We start from the raw sequence: 22,256 nt of genomic DNA on the forward strand, positions 1-22,256 counted from the left end.
CTACTATCAACTCATAGAGTGATTAAGAAGCTTTGATTGGGCAAGGGGTGTCAGTGGTCAAGAGAGGTTCAGACATGTGAGGATACTGAGGAAAGGCGCTGAAGATCAACATAGGGCAAGAGGTATCAAATATGCATTCAAATTATTTTATCACCTGCCTTCAAAAGGTAATATCGCTAGTAACAATATACAGAGTAATAGACATAATTTGGAAAATAATTAAACCTCTTCAGGTGCTACATTAAGGGATTTTGAGTGTGAGTCATCTATACCATCCAAGGCTGGGTCATTAGTGATAGAGCAACCAAATCTGAAAACAAAGACACTTGGAATACAATAAAGATAGTGAGAATAGCAAATGACAGAGTCAAAATTGTGTCGTCTTACAGAATGAACTCCATATCTTGCTATCATTATTTCATAAGCCTTACATTAATGTATGAGGAGCTTGAGTAACTAAGCCTAATTCAAAGCAGGCAGTAGTTGAGTTCACTGCCAATCATGACTAAAATAATGAATCATACTTCATTGGTCTTCTCTTGCTTTCTGCTCCTCTAGATCATATTACCATTAGCACTTCAATCAGAGCTAATGGCACAGGCATCATCTGGGGCAATTTCACCATCTATGATTGTGAGAGAACTGGCAACATCGATCCGAAAAGAGCGTAAGTAAGAGATCTTTTTCTTTCTGCCAGTTTCTGAAATACTGCGTGCTGCCTGAAATCCTGCCAGTCATATACACAATGCAGAAGTATTATGAAGAAGACTATATTTAAAAAAATATCAACATTAAAAGCTAATTAGAACCATTTCACCTCTGTCACCTTTTAGATATGTGCAGGAAAATAAAAGCATCTATAAATGAGAAACTGCTACCTTCCTGCTTAATTGCAACAGCAGTCATTTCCAAAGTAAACAAATAATTATTTAATTTTATTACAATAAAGAGTATGATTTGCTGACTTATCCTTTTTGTGCTTTTAGATGTTATCACTGTCTCAACGCAAAATGGAAATGTTACTGGGATGTGAAAAGATTTGCCTGTGTTTCAAATAATTCTGATTCTAAGAATCAGTTCTTAATTGAGGTAAGATGTGTACAATATCAGATGTTAGTGTTCTCTTTATGGCGTTTAAAAGTTAAAGGTTATTTTTTAGTAACTAAGTCCGTTCTTCTCTCAAAATCTCCTAGAGACATCCTTCTCCTTGTCCCCGTCATCCTGATTGTTTAAAAAGCAAAGGACATGTGTTCCAAAAACTGCTGAACTTGTAGATCTGGGTGGTTGGGAAACAATGTTAAGTGGTGCCAGGCTGAAAAGGGTGAAACGCAACCTGCCAGAATGGACATGTTAGTCTGTTCTGGGACTCCATAGAAAATACGTTGTGGATATTCAGAAAATCTACATTGTTGTGTTCATAAGAATTGCTTAAAAACACTTTGAAATCAGTTTATTTTTTGTTCTTTTCATCCTGGCACACAATAAAACCCCCACATGTGATATAGCATTTGACTCATTTTGCTGTTTACTTATGCAAGAAATCAAGCATTTTGGAATTCCTCCCTATTTATGACCCTCTAGTCTCAAAGAAAAACTCATTTTTAGGCCATATTGGGACCATACTTGGTGCTGGAAATAATACCCTTATGATAAAAAGTAAAAAAATATGTGCCTGTGGCAAAAATGATCAGAAGGATTTTAAACTGTGCATGCCACATCAACCAACTCCAGGGGTTCATCCTCTAATGGGATACAAAGGGTTGAAGTTACTCTTCTTCATAAAACCTTGAAAAAATTAGGACTGGTGTTATGGGCATGTAGAGTGAGGTTTTATGCTAAATCGGGGTTGCTTATGAATTTGGCAATGTTTTTCATATTTGATTCTCTACCTGTGGTTCTCTCCCTCTAAGAACTACTCAAAGAAGGTTAAAAATGACAGATTTCAAACCTAAGCATTTGGGGTATCGTTTTAGACTCTTTCAAGATCGGTGATTATGAACATCAGGTTATTTTGGATTTTTGATCCTTTACTAGGTATCTAGATGGACCGCTATCAGAAGGTCAAAGGTGGCAAATTTCTGTTACTATCGAGAATATTTACACTTTGGATTGAAGCACACAATGTAATGTTTCAAACATCTGATGCAACTATTCTTGTTTATTTTGAAGTTCTACCTCATGAAGTAAATCATTACATTTCTTATGTACACCTCAAATTAGGGTGGTTTACGCTTATTCAGACTTTACCACTTTTGTATCCTTTATTCCAAAATGGTACACTGTACCTGTTGGTCTGCTATATAAGAGATATGAGATTTCCACCCAAATTCAGACTCAATCAGTATATTTTATTGTCCGTTTTCTCTTTTTCTGTTTTAGGAGGCAAATTCCTGTCCACAGCTTTCCCCTACTAAACTCTCCACGGCAGCAACTGGAAACACTCTGGACATTATCATTCACTTGACCAATGCAGCATACTTACAGGTTGGGGCATTGAGCTCTCTTTATTGTCCTACAGAAGGAAAAAATGACTATGTTGGGTACACTTCTCTTCCTGTCTAGCTTGTGTTAACATGAGTCTTTCATCTTGGATGTGGTGCTGTTAGAAGTGGGCAGTAAAAATTCTCACCCGTTTGTCCTGCGATCCACAAGAGTTGGTTTGAAAAGTATAATCTGACCAATCTCAGCAGTTTTTCTTTCTCTCTACCTACTAGGAGAAGTCCCTAGAATGTGACTTTGGAGGGGGACGCACTTATGATGCAAGATGGATCAACATGTCCAGTATTATCTGCTCAGGTGTAACGGTGAGTTTCTGATTCCCAAAATGCCAACCCATATTCTGATACCTCTCCATCCAGCTGACAGACTGATAAAGGCAAAATGCGTTAGCTTCTATTTAAACTACTAGGTAATTTTATGAATTGTGTGTCCTTCTGCTTTCACTTTGATGAACTTACACTCAGGAGTATGAAAGACCACAGTGTGAAGAAGTCTTATTGATAATGAACTAGAACTATTTTTAGCTGGCTGCTTTGTTGTTCGGCCTCTTGTGATTCAATATTTTATTGAACATGACTATCATTTTGTATTTTTGTGACTAAGAAACACCACCCATGGAATACGTCTTCTTCTGCTGCGGTGTGATAGACCAGATTCTTTGCATTGCACTAAAATTGGCTTTGTTCTTGGAAGTGTCTAAGAATGCATACTGGTCTTGTAATCTGCACAACCTTTCTGTTATTTTTAAAAGTGTTATTTAAATCCTAACTCCCCAAAAATGTTCAATTCAAGTATGCACACAGATATATTCCTCTTATAAATGATTTATTTTTGGCCCTGCCTTGGACCCTTTATGCCATTTGTGACAATCTGGGGGAGTAGGCACCTTTCTTCACCTGTTTTGGGAAAGCCCCATCGTAACTATTGTTCGGTCCACACTTGCCTCATTTCTGTCCTCCATTCTTGTTGTTAATATTCTTCTCTTGCCTCATCATTTTCTTCTTCTTGATCTTTCCTCCCTCTCTCTGAAAGAGGTTATTCTCCCTTGGCTCTCTTGCTGCTAAATCTGTTTTACTGTAATAACCTTTTAGAAATCCACAGACGCCCTATTAGTTTCAGCCTGGATTAATGGGGCAAACATTATAACATGAACAAGTGGCATCACTGGAACATCCTAATGTTCAGGGTAAAATAATTTAGAGCCAGGTTTCAGGTGGTTTTCACTTCTGATCAAGAAAGTACCCCCAGGCAGGCCCGGATTTTAAGGGTACATTGTGCCCCTAGGTAGACTTGGTTGCAAGCACCCAAAAAGAATAATCTTTTAGATCCGCACGGTTAGATCTGTAACTAAAATCAGTGGGTAAGGGTTTCACCCTTGGAAGTTAAGCGTCCTTGTGATCGCATATGAAGTTTCACACAATTTTTCCCCCTTGATGGTTGCCACCCTTGTGATCACATATGAAATTAAGGAGCCTGCTGTTCCCCCTTGAAGATCAGCGGCCTTGCAATTGCATTGAATTTATCGCATGTATTCCCCTTGAAGATAGGAGCCCTCACAATCATACTGTATATGAAATGACTTTCTGTCACTACCTTGGGCCTGTGCCTAGAGCTGGCCCTGCCTCTTCAGCTTCTCTAGCTATATACAGTACGACAGACGGATTAGTTTGAAGAGCTTGGGACTGGGAAATGGAGAATAGGAAATGGGGGGGCTGAGAGATACAAGCTTCATTATGCTGTGTCATTTATTTGTGTTCACCATTTGTCTGTATTTGATTGTTTAACTCTTTTAATAAATAATTGGTCACAAATAATAACCTACACCAATGCATAAAAATATTCAATAGTGTACTCATTTCTTTCTATAACTCAAGAAAGGGTACTGCCAGTTACGTTTATATGGGCTAAACTGCAATTACTTTTCTGTTTTATGCAGCTTTACACAACCGAAATCAGCCAACATATCCCAGTTCATGTGCGGCTCAAGGAAAACCCAGAAAAATACATTGACAATCTGGGACCATTGACTGGTACGTATGAATGCACAAACATTGAGCATGGTAAAGGTGCTATATAAATGAAATGTATTCTTCTTCTTCTTCTCATTATTATTATTTATTATTTATTACTGACATACAAGTACAGACCAATCACATGCATGTCAGTCAGTCAGTCAGTCATTGTCCAACCCGCTAAATCCCAACACAGGGTCACGGGGGTCTGCCGGGGCCAATCCGAGCCAACACAGGGCGCAAGGCAGGAACAAATCCTGAGCAGTGCGCCAGCCCACCACAGCATGTACATACATTAAAGTGAAAATACATATATGAATTGTATATTGAGGCACGGGCGGCACGGTGGCGCAGTGGTAGCGCTGCTGCCTCGCAGTTAGGAGACCCGGGTTCGCTTCCCGGGTCCTCCCTGCGTGAAGTTTGCATGGTCTGCCTGGGTTTCCTCCGGGTGCTCCGGTTTTCTCCCTCAGTCCAAAGACATGCAGGTTAGGTGGATTGGTGATTCTATATTGTCCCTAGTGTGTGCTTGGTGTGTGGGTGTGTTTGTGTGTGTCCTGCGGTGGGTTGGCGCCCTGCCCGGGATTGGTTCCTGCCTTGCACTCTGTGTTGGCTGGGATTGGCTCCAGCAGATGCCCGTGACCATGTGTTCGGATTCAATGGGTTGGAAAATGGATGGATGGATAGATATTGAGGCACATATGTATGCTCCCGCAGAAATGTAAGATCACACTGTATTGTACCCTTGCACTCACACCCATGTATGATTTTAAGATTAGATTAGATTAAACTAGATTAGATTCGATTAAATTAGATAAACTGTATTTATCCCATCAGGAAATTCAGATGCATACATCATCAGAAACTTAAAAAAAAACAAGGATACAGACTCACAGGACAGATGAAACAGCTAGTCAATCAAATGATCGATAAATTAATAAGAAAAGACCCCAAGAGGTGCTTCTTAGCAGATCGTGGTGGAATGAACCTGTGGCTAAAAGTGCTCCAAAAGGGCTCCTCCTGGAGGGAATGTAGAGGATTTTTCATGATGGCATTCTATTTTGCCACCATCCTCTTTCCCTCGGCAGCTCCCATTGTGTCCATGGTTTGCTCTATGATGGAGCAGACTTTTCAGATAAATTTGTTCAGGCCTTCTAACTCTTTTGTGCTCAGGTTGCTTCCCCAGGAGACTCCAGCATAGAACACCACACTGGCTACTATGAACTGATAGAACATTTTCAGCAGCTTGACGCAATCATCAAAAGACCTCTCCTTAGGAAGTCCAGTCTTCTCTAGCCCACCTTTTACAGCGCCACTATGTTGTCAGACCAGCTCAGTTTGTTGCTAATGTGAACCCCAGGTACCTGTAGCTCTGCACCAATTCCATGACCTCTTCCTAAATGGTGACTCCTTGGGACTCCTGAAGTCCACCATCAACTCTTTTGTCTTGCTGATGTTGAGTTTCAAGTTGTTGTCCCTGCACCACAAGACAAAGTCTTCCGCAACCTTCTTGCACTCTGACTCGTCTCCATTATTAATCCACCCGATTATGAATGAGTCATCTGAGAATATCTGTAGATGGCAAGAGCTGGTACTGTACTGGAAGTCTGTTGTGTAGAGGGTAAGCTGGAAGGGAGACAGGACAGTTCCCTGAGGTGCTCCAGTAATGCATGCCACCATTTCTAACACACTGTCCCTCAGCTTCACAATCTGCTGTGTGTTGGTCATGTAGTCCAAGATTCAAAGCCTTGAACTTTTTTTTCCCCATTCAGTAAAGCAGAATGGTGTTAAAAGCACTGGAAAAAATCAAAGAACATAAATGTGAAGAACATGAATGTGTTCACACACACTAACATTCAAAACTAATAATGTGCATACCTTAGACCTACACTTGGAAACGTGTGTACACCTTCTACTGTACCTATGAAAGTACTCACACATGCATGCTCATACTGTATTGTTTCAGATAGCTTATTGTGCACATTCACTTGCACACGTAACAATGATCTGTATGTGTCTCTATGTGCACATGCATTCACACTGATACTAACTTGTGTACACATTCACATTCATTCATGGACGTGCATCTTGGATCGTGATAACTGCATGTCATAGCTTGGCCTCCCAGTCCTGTTTTCTTTGTCCAGATGTTCCTGCTCCATTCAGAAACGTGCTGCTTGTGTTCATTAGTCACATAGCAACAACAAAGTGTATGAACTGTACACGGAGGCACAGCCTTAACTAAGCACTCAGCCTTTGTCAACAGTGCCTAAGACCAGAAGCCATCATCTGTGAAAATGATTTTAAACGCCCCACTTTCTCTCTACATTCCCAGCCAAAGCTCGACACACACAGAGTTACTCAAATACACACACAAATTTGCACATACATGCTCACGCAGTCACGTGCCCAGACAAAACAGAGGGAGAAAAAGCTGACTCTCAAATAGGTGTGACCTAGTTTTTTATTGAAAAATGAATATTAAAGAGTATTGACAGCAATTTCTTAAAGGTGTTGAATTAAAATGAAAAAAAAAGGATTTTTCCGTCTTAATGTGCTCTCAGCTAAAAGACACAAAGCCAGGCAATTATTCTAATTGGCAGAGAAAGACGTGCATCTAGAAGTGGAAGTATCAGGTCGGGTGATTGACGCTGAAGAAAGTCACTCAATCTGTCTTCACTCTGCCATTCAGAAATGCTGGCAATTGTCAGTGTAACAAAGAAGGTAAAAGCTAACCCCGAACAAAAAAAATGAAGATAAGTGTAGTTTATAGAATTGTGTAATGCATAACTTTTTAATTTTACTCAAACAAGAGCTGACCCCTGCAGCCTCCCAAAGTAACACCACACTCAAGGAAGCCTGTTGTTCGATGAAAACGGTCATTCAAATGTTCTAGTTTAGATATACCTCCTTACCTTGGCAGATTTATTGTGTTCCTGTGATTTCCTAACTAAAACTCACAAGGCTTCTCTCTAGAGCCATGTGTTTTAACCTGGGATTAGCAAGAAAGCATTTAAAAAGGAGCGGGGCTACACTAAAATTACCCAAATCCTCTGGAAGTGGAAACCAATAGGTGTCCCATCCTTCTCCTAGTGGGACCATGTGTTCATTTTCATTGTCTTCAAGCAGCGTCTCCGCTTTCTGAGGTGCCAAAGACTTTAAGTGGCGTGTGCATTTGGAAGACACTATAGAAATGGACTATTATTATTAATATTATTATAAAGAAGGCTCTCCCCTTCTTTGTTGTCCTCAATTTTTCATCCTTGTCTTTCTTTCTCTTTTTTCTTTTCTGATCTCTTTCTGACCTACTCAGACCTGCGAATGTAGGTGCTTCCCTAACAAACCATGGGCTGCTGGTGAGGAATGGCTGTGCCAACTGCATTTGTGCCTATGAACGTGCAATCTGCCAGTTCTTCATTAAGCACTCCACGGCTGCATGCCTTTCTTACCTCACACACACACACACACACACACACACACACACACACACACTCATGAAGTCTGTCTGAGCTGCACTCATTCTTAAAGATATATTCCACTGAACACACCACAGACTCTGGACACACTTCAGCACACTTGTATACATGACAGAATGGTTTCATCCTAAGCTATATAACACATTTTTGACAATTCATCGGGTGTTTGGTCTTCATTATTAGAAGAAGAGTATTACAGAACTAGAAATTGTCCAGGGAAGATCTACAACTGTGGATGATGACCTTTGAGATAAGATTTTTTGGATATTTTAGATCAGCGGGAATTGATAAGCCATACTGAGTAGATATACCTGCTCCCATAGAGATATTATTATTATTATTATTATTATTATTCATCCATCCATTATCCAACTTGCTATATCCTAACTACAGGGTTATGGGGGTCTACTGGAGCCAATCCCAGCCAACACAGGGCGCAAGGCAGGAAACAAGCCCCGGGCAGGGCGCCAGCCTACCGCAGGGCAATTATTATTATTATTATTATTATTATTATTATTATTATTATTATCCATCCATCCATCCATTTTCTAACCCGCTGAATCCGAATACAGGGTCACGGGGGTCTGCCGGAGCCAATCCCAGCCAACACAGGGCACAAGGCAGGAACCAATCCTGGGCAGGGTGCCAACCCACCACAGGACACACACACGCACACCAAGCACACACTAGGGCCAATTGAGAATCGCCAATCCACCTAACCTGCATGTCTTTGGATTGTGGGAGGAAACTGGAGCACCTGGAGCAAACCCACGCAGACATGGGGAGAACATGCAAACTCCACGCAGGGAGGTCTCCTAACTGCGAGGCAGCAGCACTACCACCACTACCACTTATTATTATTATTATTATTATTATTATTATTATTATCACTTTGCAGCAAAAACTGCTGATGATGAGCCCAATAGCCTCTAAAACAAACATACTGTATGCCAAATGGAAATCACAGCAGCAAAAGTTCAAGATGGCCCAAATGGTTTTAAAAAATTATTTAACCTGAGCTCCAAAATTTTAATAAGTCAAACTTTAAAATAACACAACAGAAAATGAACAGTAACAGGCAAATTAATGGGAGTGATTTAAAAAGACGAGTGTGTGGTGTAGGTGTTTTAACAGTCAGCACAGGTTTAGACAATGGACTTCCTGTTTCAGTATGCTGGCTTTTTACAAGGAAACAACAAAAACATTCAGCCAGATTCTATAAAATAACTTTTAAAAAGTAGGTAGTGCAGTATCTCATCGATCAAACTGCCACACACAGAATTCAAATCCGCTTTCCTGAAGATGTTAACATTATGCTTTAACTAACTGAGAAACCATCTGTGAACTTCAAAGCAGGAGTTCAGGATGCAATGTGTAGGTGGGTGCAGAATTAGCTTAAATACATAAAACATTAGGTTATGGGGAATGGAATGTTTTCTGAATTAGGGAATATCAGGGGTTATCACTGCATCTGTTGCTGTCTTTAATACATTTAAATGACTTAAATAAAGTGATAACAAGGTGAATAAATATGCAGGTCCTGCAAAGAATCAGCAGAACAGAACTCATTTGTGGAAGATTAACTTTAATATAAATACATCTGGAATTTTGCATATTATGGTGGAAGGAAAAGAGAGAGTAATTACATAAATGGAGGTGGATCTAGAAAGTGTGCCTTAATTCAGTTAGTTCGGATTCCTGGTGGTCTTATCATTGTCTCATGACCACCCTGTACATTGTACCAAATAAAAGTCCTAATTTGATACTACATTTTATAGCTTGGTGCCCCGGTTGTGATGCCCCAGGTGTCTGTAGCCATGGGCATCTCCAGTCTCCCAGGTCATTGATAGTGTTATCCGAGGATAGACTGAGCTAAATGAGAACACAATAGCAACATACTGACGCAAAGTGTCTGCTTCTTCTTCTTCTTCTTTCGGCTACTCCTGTTAGGGGTTGCCACAGCGGATCATCTTCTTCCATATCTTTCTGTCCTCTTCATCTTGTTCTGTTACACCCATCACCTGCATGTCCTCTCTCACCACATCCATAAACCTTCACTTAGGCCTTCCTCTTTTCCTCTTGCCTGGCAGCTCTATCTTTAACATCCTTCTCCCAATATACCCAGCATCTCTCCTCTGCACATGTCCAAACCAACGCAATCTCACCTCTCTGACTTTGTCTCCCAACCATCCAACTTGAGCTGACCCTCTAATGTTCTCATTTCTAATCCTGTCCATCCTCGTCACACCCAGTGCAGATCTTAGCATCTTTAACTCTGCTACCTCCAGCTCCGTCTTGCGCTTTCTGGTCAGTGCCACCGTCTCCAACCCATATAACATAGCTGGTCTCACTACCATCCTGTAGACCTTCCCTTTCAGTCTTGCTGATATCCGTCTGTCACAAATCACTCCTGACATTCATTACTGACGGAAAGTGTAAAGTGCGTTTAAGTCATTTTCAGTCAATCAAACCTGTCCAAACATTAGTGTGTGGTACTTTCAACTCATCAGTAAAACAATAGTCCATAAAGTCAACTGTGCCCATTGTAAGTAAGTTATAAATCCAGTAAACAAGTGACTAAAACCAAGGAAAAAATCATATGTTGTGCTCACCCATTTGTCTGCTCAGCAGTGCTGAGACCCTGGCAAATGTGGTCAACTAACTGGCTTCCATCCTAACCACCTCCTTCACCAAGTCTGGCTTACTTGTTCTACCGTCTACGTCTTGACCTGTCAAGAGCCTATGATCTCCATAGCGCCAACCACTCAACATGGTTCAATCCTCCCCTGTAGCGCCATTCCTCTCACTGCACCACTGGGCATCCTTGACATCTTCACTTCCTCCCCATCATGCTGGACTGACCACTCAACTCTGCTCTCCCCTTCTTCATTGTCCCCGATTTTTCATCCTTGTCTTTCTTTCTCATTTTCCTTTTCTGACCTCTTTCTGGCCTACTCAGACCTGTGAATGTTGGTGCTTCCCCAACAAACCATGGACTGCGCCGATTGCACTTGTACCTATGAACGTTCAGTCTGCCAATTCTCCCATTAAGCACTCCTTAGCTCCACACCTTACTTACCTCATACACAAACACACACACACACACTCATGAAGTCTGAGCTGCACTCATTCTTAAAGATATATTCCACTGAACACACCACAGACTCTGGACACACTTCAGCACACTTGTATACATGACAGAATGGTTTCATCCTAAGCTATATAACACAGTTTTGACAATTCATCAGGTGTTTGGTCTTCATTATTAGAAGAGGAGTATTACAGAACTAGAAATTGTCCAGAAAAGATCTACAACTGTGGATGATGACCTTTGAGATAAGATTTTTTGGATATTTAAGATGAGCAGGAATTGATAGGCCTTACTGAGTAGATATACCTGCTCCCATAGAGATATTGTTTGTAAGTTGATGGGATGGGGAACATGTACAGTACATGCTGTATCCTGACCAAAAGGATGGATGCTGACTGGTTTGTAAGAAAGCATTAAAGACATTCTGAGTACAATGTTGTCTTGTGCTCCCTTTGTTTCTAGTGGAGATATACAATTGTGCTTCTGGCAGCTCAGACTGTTCCAAGTGTTGGGGGCGACAAGACCTCGAGCACAACTGCGTCTGGTGTGAGAACAGCTGCAGGCCAAGCAGCGACTGCAAGTCCATCCAAGACACTTGCTCGCCTCCGGAGATACGTAAGGTGAGCCTGAAAATACCCTCGATGCTTCATAATAAAATGTGCAGTTCCCAGCACTTTCTGTCCTGTAAAATTATGAAGAAAAACAGGCAGTGAGAGCAGTCTTATTTTAAACAGTTCAAACACTGCATAATATTAAATAAAATAAAGACTGAACTGCAGTACAATGCAGTCAAGAATTAAGTGAAGGGAAAATATTTGATGTCTGTCTTCTGAATACATTTCCTATTCACCTGGGAGAGAAGCTTATTTTATATTCTGTAATAAAAAATTCAGTACATAATCCTTTTATGCAGCACATATCCCTTTATATCTTTAAACAAATTTGGGGAAGAGGTGTTTGGGAAAGTTGTTAGTAAGTCATCCTTTATTTTATATGGTGTCTTTTGGTCGGCGTCACTATAAAGCGCTTTGCTAGAGCAGTGTTGTACGTCTTGCATAAGCAGATACAGGTATCTTTAAAGGACATATGGAATTAAAGGTCATAATCCGAAGGAGCTGAACTGAATCCTTCTGCCTTACATTTCAAGTTGTGTTAATGAGCTACACATTCTGAACACCATACTGGTGCATATTTTGTTGCAATTTAGTCTGCTTAGTGCTAAATATTGCCATGAGAGCAAAAGGACAGTCCAGGAGATAAATGGGAGACAAAAACAAAGAAATTCAAACGACAAAATCCGAAACGTAATCCTGAAGCTGCCGTCACATTAGTGTCTAGTCGCTGGGTATGCCAGACATGCTGATCTTGTTGTTGAATAATGTAAGTTTAAATGACTAAAAACTGCTGACCCTGTCACATTTATCAACTGCGTGCCTGCCTTCCAGCACAGTCATGCTTGCCTCTGTTATGGTGGCAGGGTTAATGGGTATTGCGAGTTCACCCTCGGTCCCTGCCTTTTTTCCTTTCTGTGGTTGTTCATAAAACACGAGATATCTGACAGATGGCCTTCTCACCATCTTCCTTGTTCCTCGCCACTGCATTTATATGAATTGTACTCCCGGATGGCCATTCTTGGATGTCACCTCTCATATGCACAGAGCACACCCCTACAACTAAAGACATGAGAGCAAGTCACGGACTAATTGGTGTTAATCACTGTGTGGGACACCACAAAATTCACAGGAATGTCCCACCGACTGCCTCTGACTAAGACTATGTCCACTAAATGAAGGCTTCAACTGAAAATCTCTGGAAAAGTCGCCTTAATATTATAACAAGGATTTCCTTAGAACCTACATTTTTCTGGGTAAAGTGTTTACTACCTGACCAAAATATACAGTGGGGGAAATAAGTATTTGATGCCCTGCTGAATTTGTAAGTTTGCTCATTTACAAAGAAATGGACAGTCTCTAATTTTTATGGTAGTTTCATTTTAATTGAAAGACACAGAATATCAACCAAAAATCCAGAAAAAACGCATTACATAAAAGTTACAAATGGATTTGCATGTCGTTGAGAGAAATAAGTATTTGATCGCCAACAGCCCAGCCAGAATTCTGACTCCCACAGACTGGCTGTGTGCCACGTAATCAATTAATTAATCAATTACAGATAAGTTTATCAGTGAACATCCAGGCCTATACATGTGCCTTCTTGAGCAGGGAGACCTTGCAGGCGCAGCAAATCTATTACGGTGTAGAGCATTACCAATGGTGTTCTTGGTGACAGTGGTGGTCCCAACTGCCTTCAGATCATTAACAAAGCTCTTCCCTCCTTTCTCATGATCATCCTCACCCAATGAGGCAAGATCTTGCATGGAGCTCCGGGCTGAGGGCGATTGATGGTCATTTTATATTTCTTCTATTTCCAAATAATCACACCAACAGTTGTCACTTTCTCACCAAGCTTCTTGCTGAAGGTCTTGTAGCCCGTTCCAGTCTTGTGCAGGTCTACAGTCTTGTCCCTGATGTCCTGTGACAGCTCTTTGGTGTCGCCCATGGTGGTGGAGAGGTTGTAATGGACGACATTGATTCTGTGGACAGGAGTGATTTATACACATGATAAGTTGAGATCAGGAGCATCTGTAATTGATTGATTGATTGATTGATTGTAATCTGTGTGCCACTTTGGAAGCCAGAATTCTGGCTGGGCTGTAGGCGATCAAATACCTATTTCTCTCAATGACATGCAAATCAATTTATAACTTTTATATAATGTGTTTTTTCAGGATTTTTGGTTGATGTTCTGCCTTTCTCCATTAAAATGAAACTACCATACAAATTAGAGACTGTTCATTTCTTTGTAAGTGAGCAAATTTACAAATTCAGCAGGGGATCAAATACTTATTTCCCCCACTGTACAGAAGGATTGGAAATGTATGCCTGCCTTTAATAATTAAGTAATGTATAAGTTAGTGGCTGCATAATTTGGGCCATTGTAGGTACCTGTTTAAAGGTAATTACCTCATAAGAGATACTGTTTAGCTTAAAAAAGCACATTATTACTGCAATGGACTGCCACCCGGTCCAGGTAGTGTTCCTGCCTTGTGCCTGTGCTTGCTGGGGTGGGTTCCAACTGCCCCATGACCCTGCTCAGATTAAAGATGGTTCAGAAGATGGATGGATATGCTGCATAATTTTGTCCTTTTTAGGCACCTATTTGAGGGTAATTACCACATCAAACATTATATTTTTCCATCAAGAAATATTGTATTGCTAAAATGGACTTCCATCAAGTTCAGGTGTTGCTCCTGCCTTGTGCCACATGCTTGCTGGGGTGAGCCCTAGCTGACCTATGACCTTGCTCAGGAGCAGGCTGGTTTAGAAGATGAATGGATAAGTTAGTGGCTCAATGAGTCTGGTCCTTTTTAGGCACCTACTTGAGGGTATACCCCACAAAACATTGTGTTTTAGCATCAAAACATACTGTATTACTGTGATGGACTGTCATCCTGTCCAGGTGTTCTCCCTGCCTTGCACCCTAGGACTGCTGGGATAGGCTCCAGCTGCCCTGCTTACCTGCCCTGGATAAGAGAGTTAGGAAAATGGATTAATTGCACTACTGTATTGGCCATTTTTTCAAAAACCTTTTAATATTGAAACAAAATCTATTAATAAAAATGAGTGCAGAGAAAATCTATTGGTAGTTTTAGTTACTTTACAGAAAAAAAAAAATGTTTCCCAAAGAAATTAAAATATTAGACACCATTGAAGAATAACAGAATGTTTTCTTAAACAGTTTTTCGATTTTTGTGTCAGTCTTTCATAGTGTGCATACACGATAAGGGCTCAGTAATTGAGCTGGCGATGTGCCTGTCTGTGCTGTGACATGTTAGTGGTAGTGGCACTGTGTCTGCTGCTGTCAGGCCAGCTCTATTGGTGTAAACGCTGGCTCCGCACAAGCATGTAATTGGAAACGCGAGGTCCCAAAACCGATGGAATGAACGATTGCTTAAAGGCTTTTTGACCAGGATGATCATATGACTGTTTCTTCAGAGAGTTTCATTGTTAATATGTCTTGCAAAAAGTGCTGCCATAAAAATTCTGAAATCTTCTGTTCTGCCTTCCTACATTTTTTTTTTACTGTTCTTCTCTGTATGACTTCAGTTGAGCTCTAATTCATTTCCTGTCAACAGTTGTCTCTCTAATTCTTTATATCAGTTTGAGCACAGGGCAGCTACTTCACAGAATTCGCATAATGAGTTTGAATTGTCCATGTGGAGTGTGCACATTCTGCCAGTGTCCGTATGGACTTTTGTCAGGGTGGTGTGGTTTTCTTCCCACATCCCCAAGGACAGGTGTGTTTGATTAAATGATGACCCTAAATTGGCCCTGTGTACCATATGTGTGTGTGTGGCCACGTGATGGACATGCACCCAGTCCAAGGCTGGTTCATACCTTGCATTCAGAGCTTCTGGGACAGACACCAGCCCAAACCAAACCATGACACTGTATAAAATGCACTGGGTTTGAGAACGTTCTCTGTTACTTTCAGCATATTTTATGTTTCTCTGTGTTTTCTTGCAGCTTTGCTTCAAGCAAAGGCAACCTTAATCAGCTCACATCCTGTTGATTTGTCTGTAACAAAGCTGACAAGCACGCAGAATAAAGATGGTAACACAGCCTGTTGATCTCTGATAAGCAGCATGCTAATCGCCCTCACGGATGCTGCTTGTTACACAGTGTTCTGTTATCCTGATCACCTTTCTACACAAACTCTGACTATAATCTCTGGGTTGCCATGGTGATGTGTTGCATGACCTTTACTAAATCCCTGCTCCTGACTTCAATTTCACATGCTTCTTTTTGCTTTCTCTGGATGCTCCAGTTTCCTTTCCGAGACCCACAACCTAAAATTCCCTTTTCCCTCCTATACAGATATAGAGGGAGATTCACTCGAAAGAGGCCCTGAATATTCTGTTGTAACTCCCATCAGGATGAAGCAATCTGAACCAAAATAATACGGTCTATACCTTGACATACGTATAATCGATTGCATTACATGCGATTCTGGAAGTGGTTTCCGTTTTCTGCCAGGCACATTGATGCGGCGCTCCATGTTCCCGAACGTATTAGCAAGTGTCTCGGGGAGTACAGCAGCAATTTCACGCTGTATGTTTGCCTTCAAATCTTCCACAGTGTGCTTGTTCTGAGCATACCCCAAAAGAAGAAGTCTGGTGGTGTCAGATCTGATAAATGTGGTGGCCAAAGTCCCTTTGAAATTACCCTGTTGCCGAAGAAGGACTCAATTTTTGCCATGCTCCTTGAACGATGTGTGACACGTTGCTCCAACTTGCTGAAAGTTACCATCCATTAACTCTCGATCATCCAATTGATTCTGACATCACTTAAACGAATTGGTGACCCAATAGGTCTGCACCATGAAGACGCGCTGCTCAATACTGTGCACCACCATCCTGATGAGAAGTTGAGTGACTGAGTGAAGGGGTACAGGCGGTATATGTACCCAGAAGTTGCAAATGAAGGTTAAACGTCGCAACGGCTGCCCGGCACCGACCTCATCACTCCGATGCAGGGGCATCCCAGCTTGTTCGAAGTTCCATATACTGAGGAGCACATTTCACATTGTTTCATTCAGATTGCTTCTTCCTAGCAAGAGTAATTACAGAATATTCGGGGCTTCTTTCGAGTGAATCTCCCTGTAGAAAAGAAGCAAGCACTCCATGATGTGCTTTAAATCAAGCACTCAGCAAATGTTCTTATTCAGGACCACGTGAACCATCTAAGAAATATCTGCTCACTATTCGTAGAGCATTTAGCAAACTACATCCACATTCATCAGGGGCATATGCAGCAGGAACAGAGTTTGATGTATTTTGATTATTGCTCACTTTAATTTATAAACTCAAGAAAACTACATGTACAGCATAGGTAAAATAAAATGCAAAATAAAATATAATAAAACATAAATGCACCTTGCAGTATATACCTATACCCAGTGCTATTTGCTAGGTTATTTTGCGCCCTAGGCCAAACTTATTAATGTGCCAATCGACTGTTCGGTAGCTAATAAATGCGGCTTGGATTTTTCCCCCATTATGATCTGCCTAATTTACCTTAATGGTGGTGCCGGCACTGCATATAACACTGCATTCAGAAGGTGTTCAGACCCCTTCACTTCTTTCACATTTTGTTATGTTGCAGCCTTGTGCTAAAATCATTTAAATACATTTTTTCCCACATGGAGCACAAACTCAATACCCCAGAGTGACATAGTGAAAACAGGATTTTTAAAAGGTTTGCAAATTTATTAAAAGTAAAAAAACTGAAATCTTGCATTGACACAGGAATTCAGACCCGTCACTTAGCTCAGCGTTTCTCAGCCTTTAAGTATTTGCGACCCGAGTTTTCATAACAGTTTTAATCGGGGACCCCCTAACATTTTTTTGAAATGTAGATGCATATTTTATTATACCTACTTAACTTTTATCGACATTTATCTAACTCTATATTTATTGTTCTAGTATCAGAATGTAGTTTAAGTTAATTTGTTTTGGTTTCAATAGATGTTTTTTTCATATTTTTGATTCTTGTTTTCTTTTTTTCACATCTTCGCGCCCCCCTTTTTGTTACTTCGTGCCCCACAGGTTGAGAACCACTGACTTAGCATTTAGTTGAAGCACCTTTGGTAGTGATTATAGTCTGGAGTCTTCATGGGCACACCTGGATTCAGGGATTTTGTAACGTTCTTCTCTGTAGATCCTCTCAAGCTCTCTCAGGTTGGATGGAGACCATTGGTAGACTGTTATTTTCAGGGCTCTTCATAAATGTTTGATTGGGTTCAAGTTCAGGCTCTGGATGGGCATATGAAGAACATTCACAGAGTTGTCCCTAAGCTGCTCCTGTGTTGCCTTTGCTTTGTGATTAGGGTCATTGTCCTCTTGGAAGGTGAACCTTTGGTCCAGTCTGAGGTCCAGACCACGTTAAAGCAGGTATTTTTTCAGGATAGCCCCTCATTTTGCTCCATTCAGCATTCCCTGAACCCATATCTAGTCTCTCTGCCTCTGCTGATGAAAAACAATTCTACGGCATGATGCTGCCACCAACAAGTTTCATCACTGGAATGGTATTTCACAGGTGATGAGTGGTGCCCAGCTTCTTCCAAACATGACATTAATTTTGGTTTCATCAGACCAGAGAATCTTGTTTCTCAAAGTCTAATAGTCCTTTAGGTGCCCTTTGCAATCTCCAATCAGGCTTTCATGAGTTTTTCATTACGAAAGACTTCTGTCTGGTCACTCGACATAAAGCCCATATCATGAGAGTGTTTCAGTGATGGTTGGCCTCCAGGAAGTTTCTGCCATCTCCACACAGATTCTCTGGAGCACAGCCAGATTGACTACCGAGTTCTTGGTCACCTCTCCTACCAACACCTTTCTCCCACAAATGCTCAGTTTTTCCAGGTGACAAGCTCTAGTAGAGCTGTGGTTGTTCTAAACTGCTTCCATTTAAGAATTATGAAAGCCCCTGTGCTCTTGGAAACCTTTAATGCTGCAGGACTTTTTGTAGCATTCCCTAAATCTGTGCCTCACCACAATCATGTCTCTAAGCTCTGTAGACAGTTCCTTTGACCTTATGGCTTGTGCATTGCTCTGATACACTTTGTCAACTGTGGACCTTCTGTAGACTGGTATGCACCTTCTTTAATCCTGTCCAATCAATTGAGTTCACCAGAGTTGGACTCCAAACAAGGTGTAGAGACGTCTCAACACTGATCAATAGAATGGGATGCACCTGCTCTAAAGTGCAATTCTCATATGTGATATTTCAGTTTATAATTTTTAGTTAATTTACAGTAATTTATAATATCTTGTTTTCGCTTTGTTAATTTGGGGTAGTGAGTGTTGCTAGATGAGGGAAAAAAATGATTTGAGCATAAGGCTGCAACATAACAAATAATAAAAAAAGTGAAGGGCTGGGAATACTTTGTGAATTCAATATAGACAAGTGGATATTTTTTTATGTTTTATTGTACTAAGAGAAAAAATACATTAATTTTTACAATGCATTGGTGAGTGAACTATATCTATCAAGTGAACCTGCTTAATACAAGTGTTAGAGTGGCATGGAGCCATAGCAGGCCACCAGTCTGGACAGGTGGAGTGGTGGCTCTGAGGCTAGGGATCTGCACTAGCAATCAGAAGGTTGCCGGTTCGAATCCTGTAAATGCCAACAGGGACTCTGTTCTGTTGGGCCCTTGAGCATGACCCTTAACCTGCAATTACTGAGCACTTTAAGTAGTAAGAAAAGCGCTATATAACTGCAAAGAATTATTATTATTTACCGGGATACCTGTCCATGACGTGTCACACCCTCACTCATACCAAGCTAATTTATAATCACCAGTTAATCTAACTTACACCTTTTTTGGAGTACCAGGCAAAAAAATAAATAAATAAACACATATCCTGTGTCTATGCTCTGAAGATGACACCTTTGACCTTCGGGCTTGGTTTTTGTTCAGATACACATTATCAACTGTGGACCCCAGGTGTGTGCATTTCATACTCATGTTCAAACAATTGAATTAACCACCGGTGGACACCAAACAAGGTGTAAAAATATTTCAATGGTGATCAATAGAATGAGATGCACCTGAGCCAGATTTCAAGTGTCACAGTAAAAGGTCGCAATACTTTTTTCAGTGTGATATTTCAGTTCATTTATTTTTAATACATTTGCAAAAATGTCTTCGATCCTGTTTTCACTTTGTCATTCTATGGTATTAAGTGTTGTTTGATGTGGGGAAAAATGAATTTTAGCATAAGGCTTCAGCATAGCAAAATGTGAAAAAGTGAAGCGGTCAGAATGCTTTCTAAATCCACCACACATATACATATATGTGTATACAGTATGTATGTAGTATGTATGTAGTATGTATGCAGTATGTATGCACTGAGACCATCCTGGCAGCTACCGGATTATAGAAAGAGCCACTAAAGGCAATAGCAGGCTTCATTTACACATTCACCACCTCTGTCTCATGTGGGACCAGCTTAGACTTGTTACATATACGGAGCTTATAAATATTAATAAAATAAGTAAAGGGCAAAATATGAATGTATTAAGCTAAAGAAAGCTAGCTATGAAGGAGTGAAAAAACAAACCTCCTGCCCACATTGATTCCAGAGAAAGGAACGCTTCAGGATTTATTAACATTAGGTGAAGGCAGAAAAGAACGTGGCTGTCATTGGACAACAGGCGGTTCATCCCTTGCTGGGCACTGTTCTGTGATGTTAAAGAATAATAATAATAATAATAATAATAATAATAATAATAATAATAATAATAATAGTTTAATATATTTTGGTAGAATTAAAAAAAGTCTTAAATTGGGTCTGTAACTGGTAAAAATTTAAAGAATCAATTTGGTATTTTTACAAGTCAAGTTATTTCTTTATAAACATGCTAAATATGCATTTTCAAGCCTAAATTTTGTTCTAAAGCTATTTGCTTTCTATTACCGTATTGGCCCGAATACAACACGACCTTTTTTGACTAAATATTTCCCGTTCAAAAGTGGACTCGCGTTAAATTCGAGGACTAGGCAATTCAATGTAACAACTCTTCTTATTTGTACGCCTATGCCTCCGACCGACCTGCGTGTTGGTCATGCGAGTCGCGCATGCCGCGTTCGGTATAGTTTGGATCGGTGCGAGTACACGAGACTGCATGAGAGTTTCTAGCTCCGGTGGAATCGCTGGTTTCGAGCATTTCGATTCTGGCGCGCGTCCGGTGTACGCCAGCAAGTGACTATTGTGTCTATGATTCACAGGTAAGTGTAGTCCACGTCTCTCGCAACTGTTATAGTAGAAATTTGCATGTTTGCTCTAGCGGCAGGTTCTTTATTGCCCATAAAAAATGAGCGTGAGTTATAATAGTAGTGTTGAGAAAAAAGGCTCATCAAAGAGACAAATAAATAAAGGTACCAGGAGAACCTACGATATGAATTTTAAGATTATGGTTGCAAATGAGGCAGAGAGAATTAACAACATGAGAGCTTCAAGGAAATACGAAGTTCCAGAAGTACACGTCCATCTCTGGAGAAAAGATTTAACAAAATATATGAATGCAAATTCCTCAAGAAAAACTTTTAGTGGACCCAAAATAGGAAGGTTTAAAGAGGTTGAGCAGTGAGTGGTAAAATTCGTAATAGAAAAGCGAAATGAAGGATTCCCAATATCCCGTGAAGTTATAAAATTTAAAGCGTTAGAAGACGCTGCTAATTTAAACATCCCTAAAATGGACTTTAAAGCAAGTAAGGGTTGGTGTAAAAGAATGATGAAACGGAACGGTTTATCACTACGACGGCGGAATTCTTTGAATTCTTCTATGAAAAATGAATGGATCGCGTTAAATTCTGACTTTTTTTTTAATCTTGATGAAAAAATTGGGGGCCGCGTTATATTCGGGGTCACGTTTAATTCGGGCCGATACAGTAATTTAAAAAATGATCTCGCCTATGGGGCACAGAGGAAAAGCTTACAAATGTACCAAATACGTCCATTTTTCAAGCCAAAACAGTTGTCGAGTATTGATCCATATTTTGCAATTATACACATATTGTAAAATAGTTTAAGCATGTCATTTTTGAACAAAAATACACCAATAATTTGAGATTTGGCCTTTTTAAAAGATGACCAGCTGTACACGATAATTCAGCACTTAGTCTTCTTGTGCAACAACCTTTAAATCCCCCTCACTCCAAAACAGACCAATGGTTGGTTTTGTTTTGATTTACTTCCATATTAATATGAGAATTCACATAAGTGAATTGAAAATGCATCCTTATCTTGAGAAAAGTAGTACCATTTACATGCGATACAATGAGAATTTCCAGGTCCCTTTTGTTGTCGCAAACGTTCAGTGGAAACACAGAAAGCGCAGATCAATATTCGACAGCTGTCTTCACTTGAAAAATGGATGCATTTGGTAAGTTTTTCCTCCGTGCTGCATACTCTCCATTGTAAAGCATCAGAGTGGGCAAGATATATATTTTTTTAGTTTTAGAAAGCACTTAACTTTTGTAGATGGATTGGGAGAGCATGGGGGGTCATGAGGTCTCTGGAAAGGGGTGTGTGGCGCTCCCGATATCTATGCA

At 40.4% G+C, this 22,256-nt stretch overlaps 1 protein-coding gene across 2 annotated transcripts in view; it reads left to right on the top strand.

The window, feature by feature from the left end:
• plxnd1 (plexin D1) overlaps window positions 1-22,256 on the top strand; it is a 243,171-nt gene that overhangs the window by 81,813 nt on the left and 139,102 nt on the right. The window contains exons 7-12 of one of the 2 annotated variants that reach the window (XM_039771008.1): window positions 559-667; window positions 987-1,089; window positions 2,380-2,484; window positions 2,715-2,804; window positions 4,436-4,529; window positions 11,538-11,695. In XM_039771008.1, the coding sequence (XP_039626942.1) occupies window positions 559-667; window positions 987-1,089; window positions 2,380-2,484; window positions 2,715-2,804; window positions 4,436-4,529; window positions 11,538-11,695 (659 nt within the window). The remainder of the gene's footprint in view (window positions 1-558; window positions 668-986; window positions 1,090-2,379; window positions 2,485-2,714; window positions 2,805-4,435; window positions 4,530-11,537; window positions 11,696-22,256) is intronic. The other variant, XM_039771009.1, reaches the window with a different exon arrangement.

This window comes from Polypterus senegalus, chromosome 12 (genome assembly GCF_016835505.1).
Source record: "Polypterus senegalus isolate Bchr_013 chromosome 12, ASM1683550v1, whole genome shotgun sequence".
Taxonomy (NCBI): domain Eukaryota; kingdom Metazoa; phylum Chordata; class Cladistia; order Polypteriformes; family Polypteridae; genus Polypterus; species Polypterus senegalus.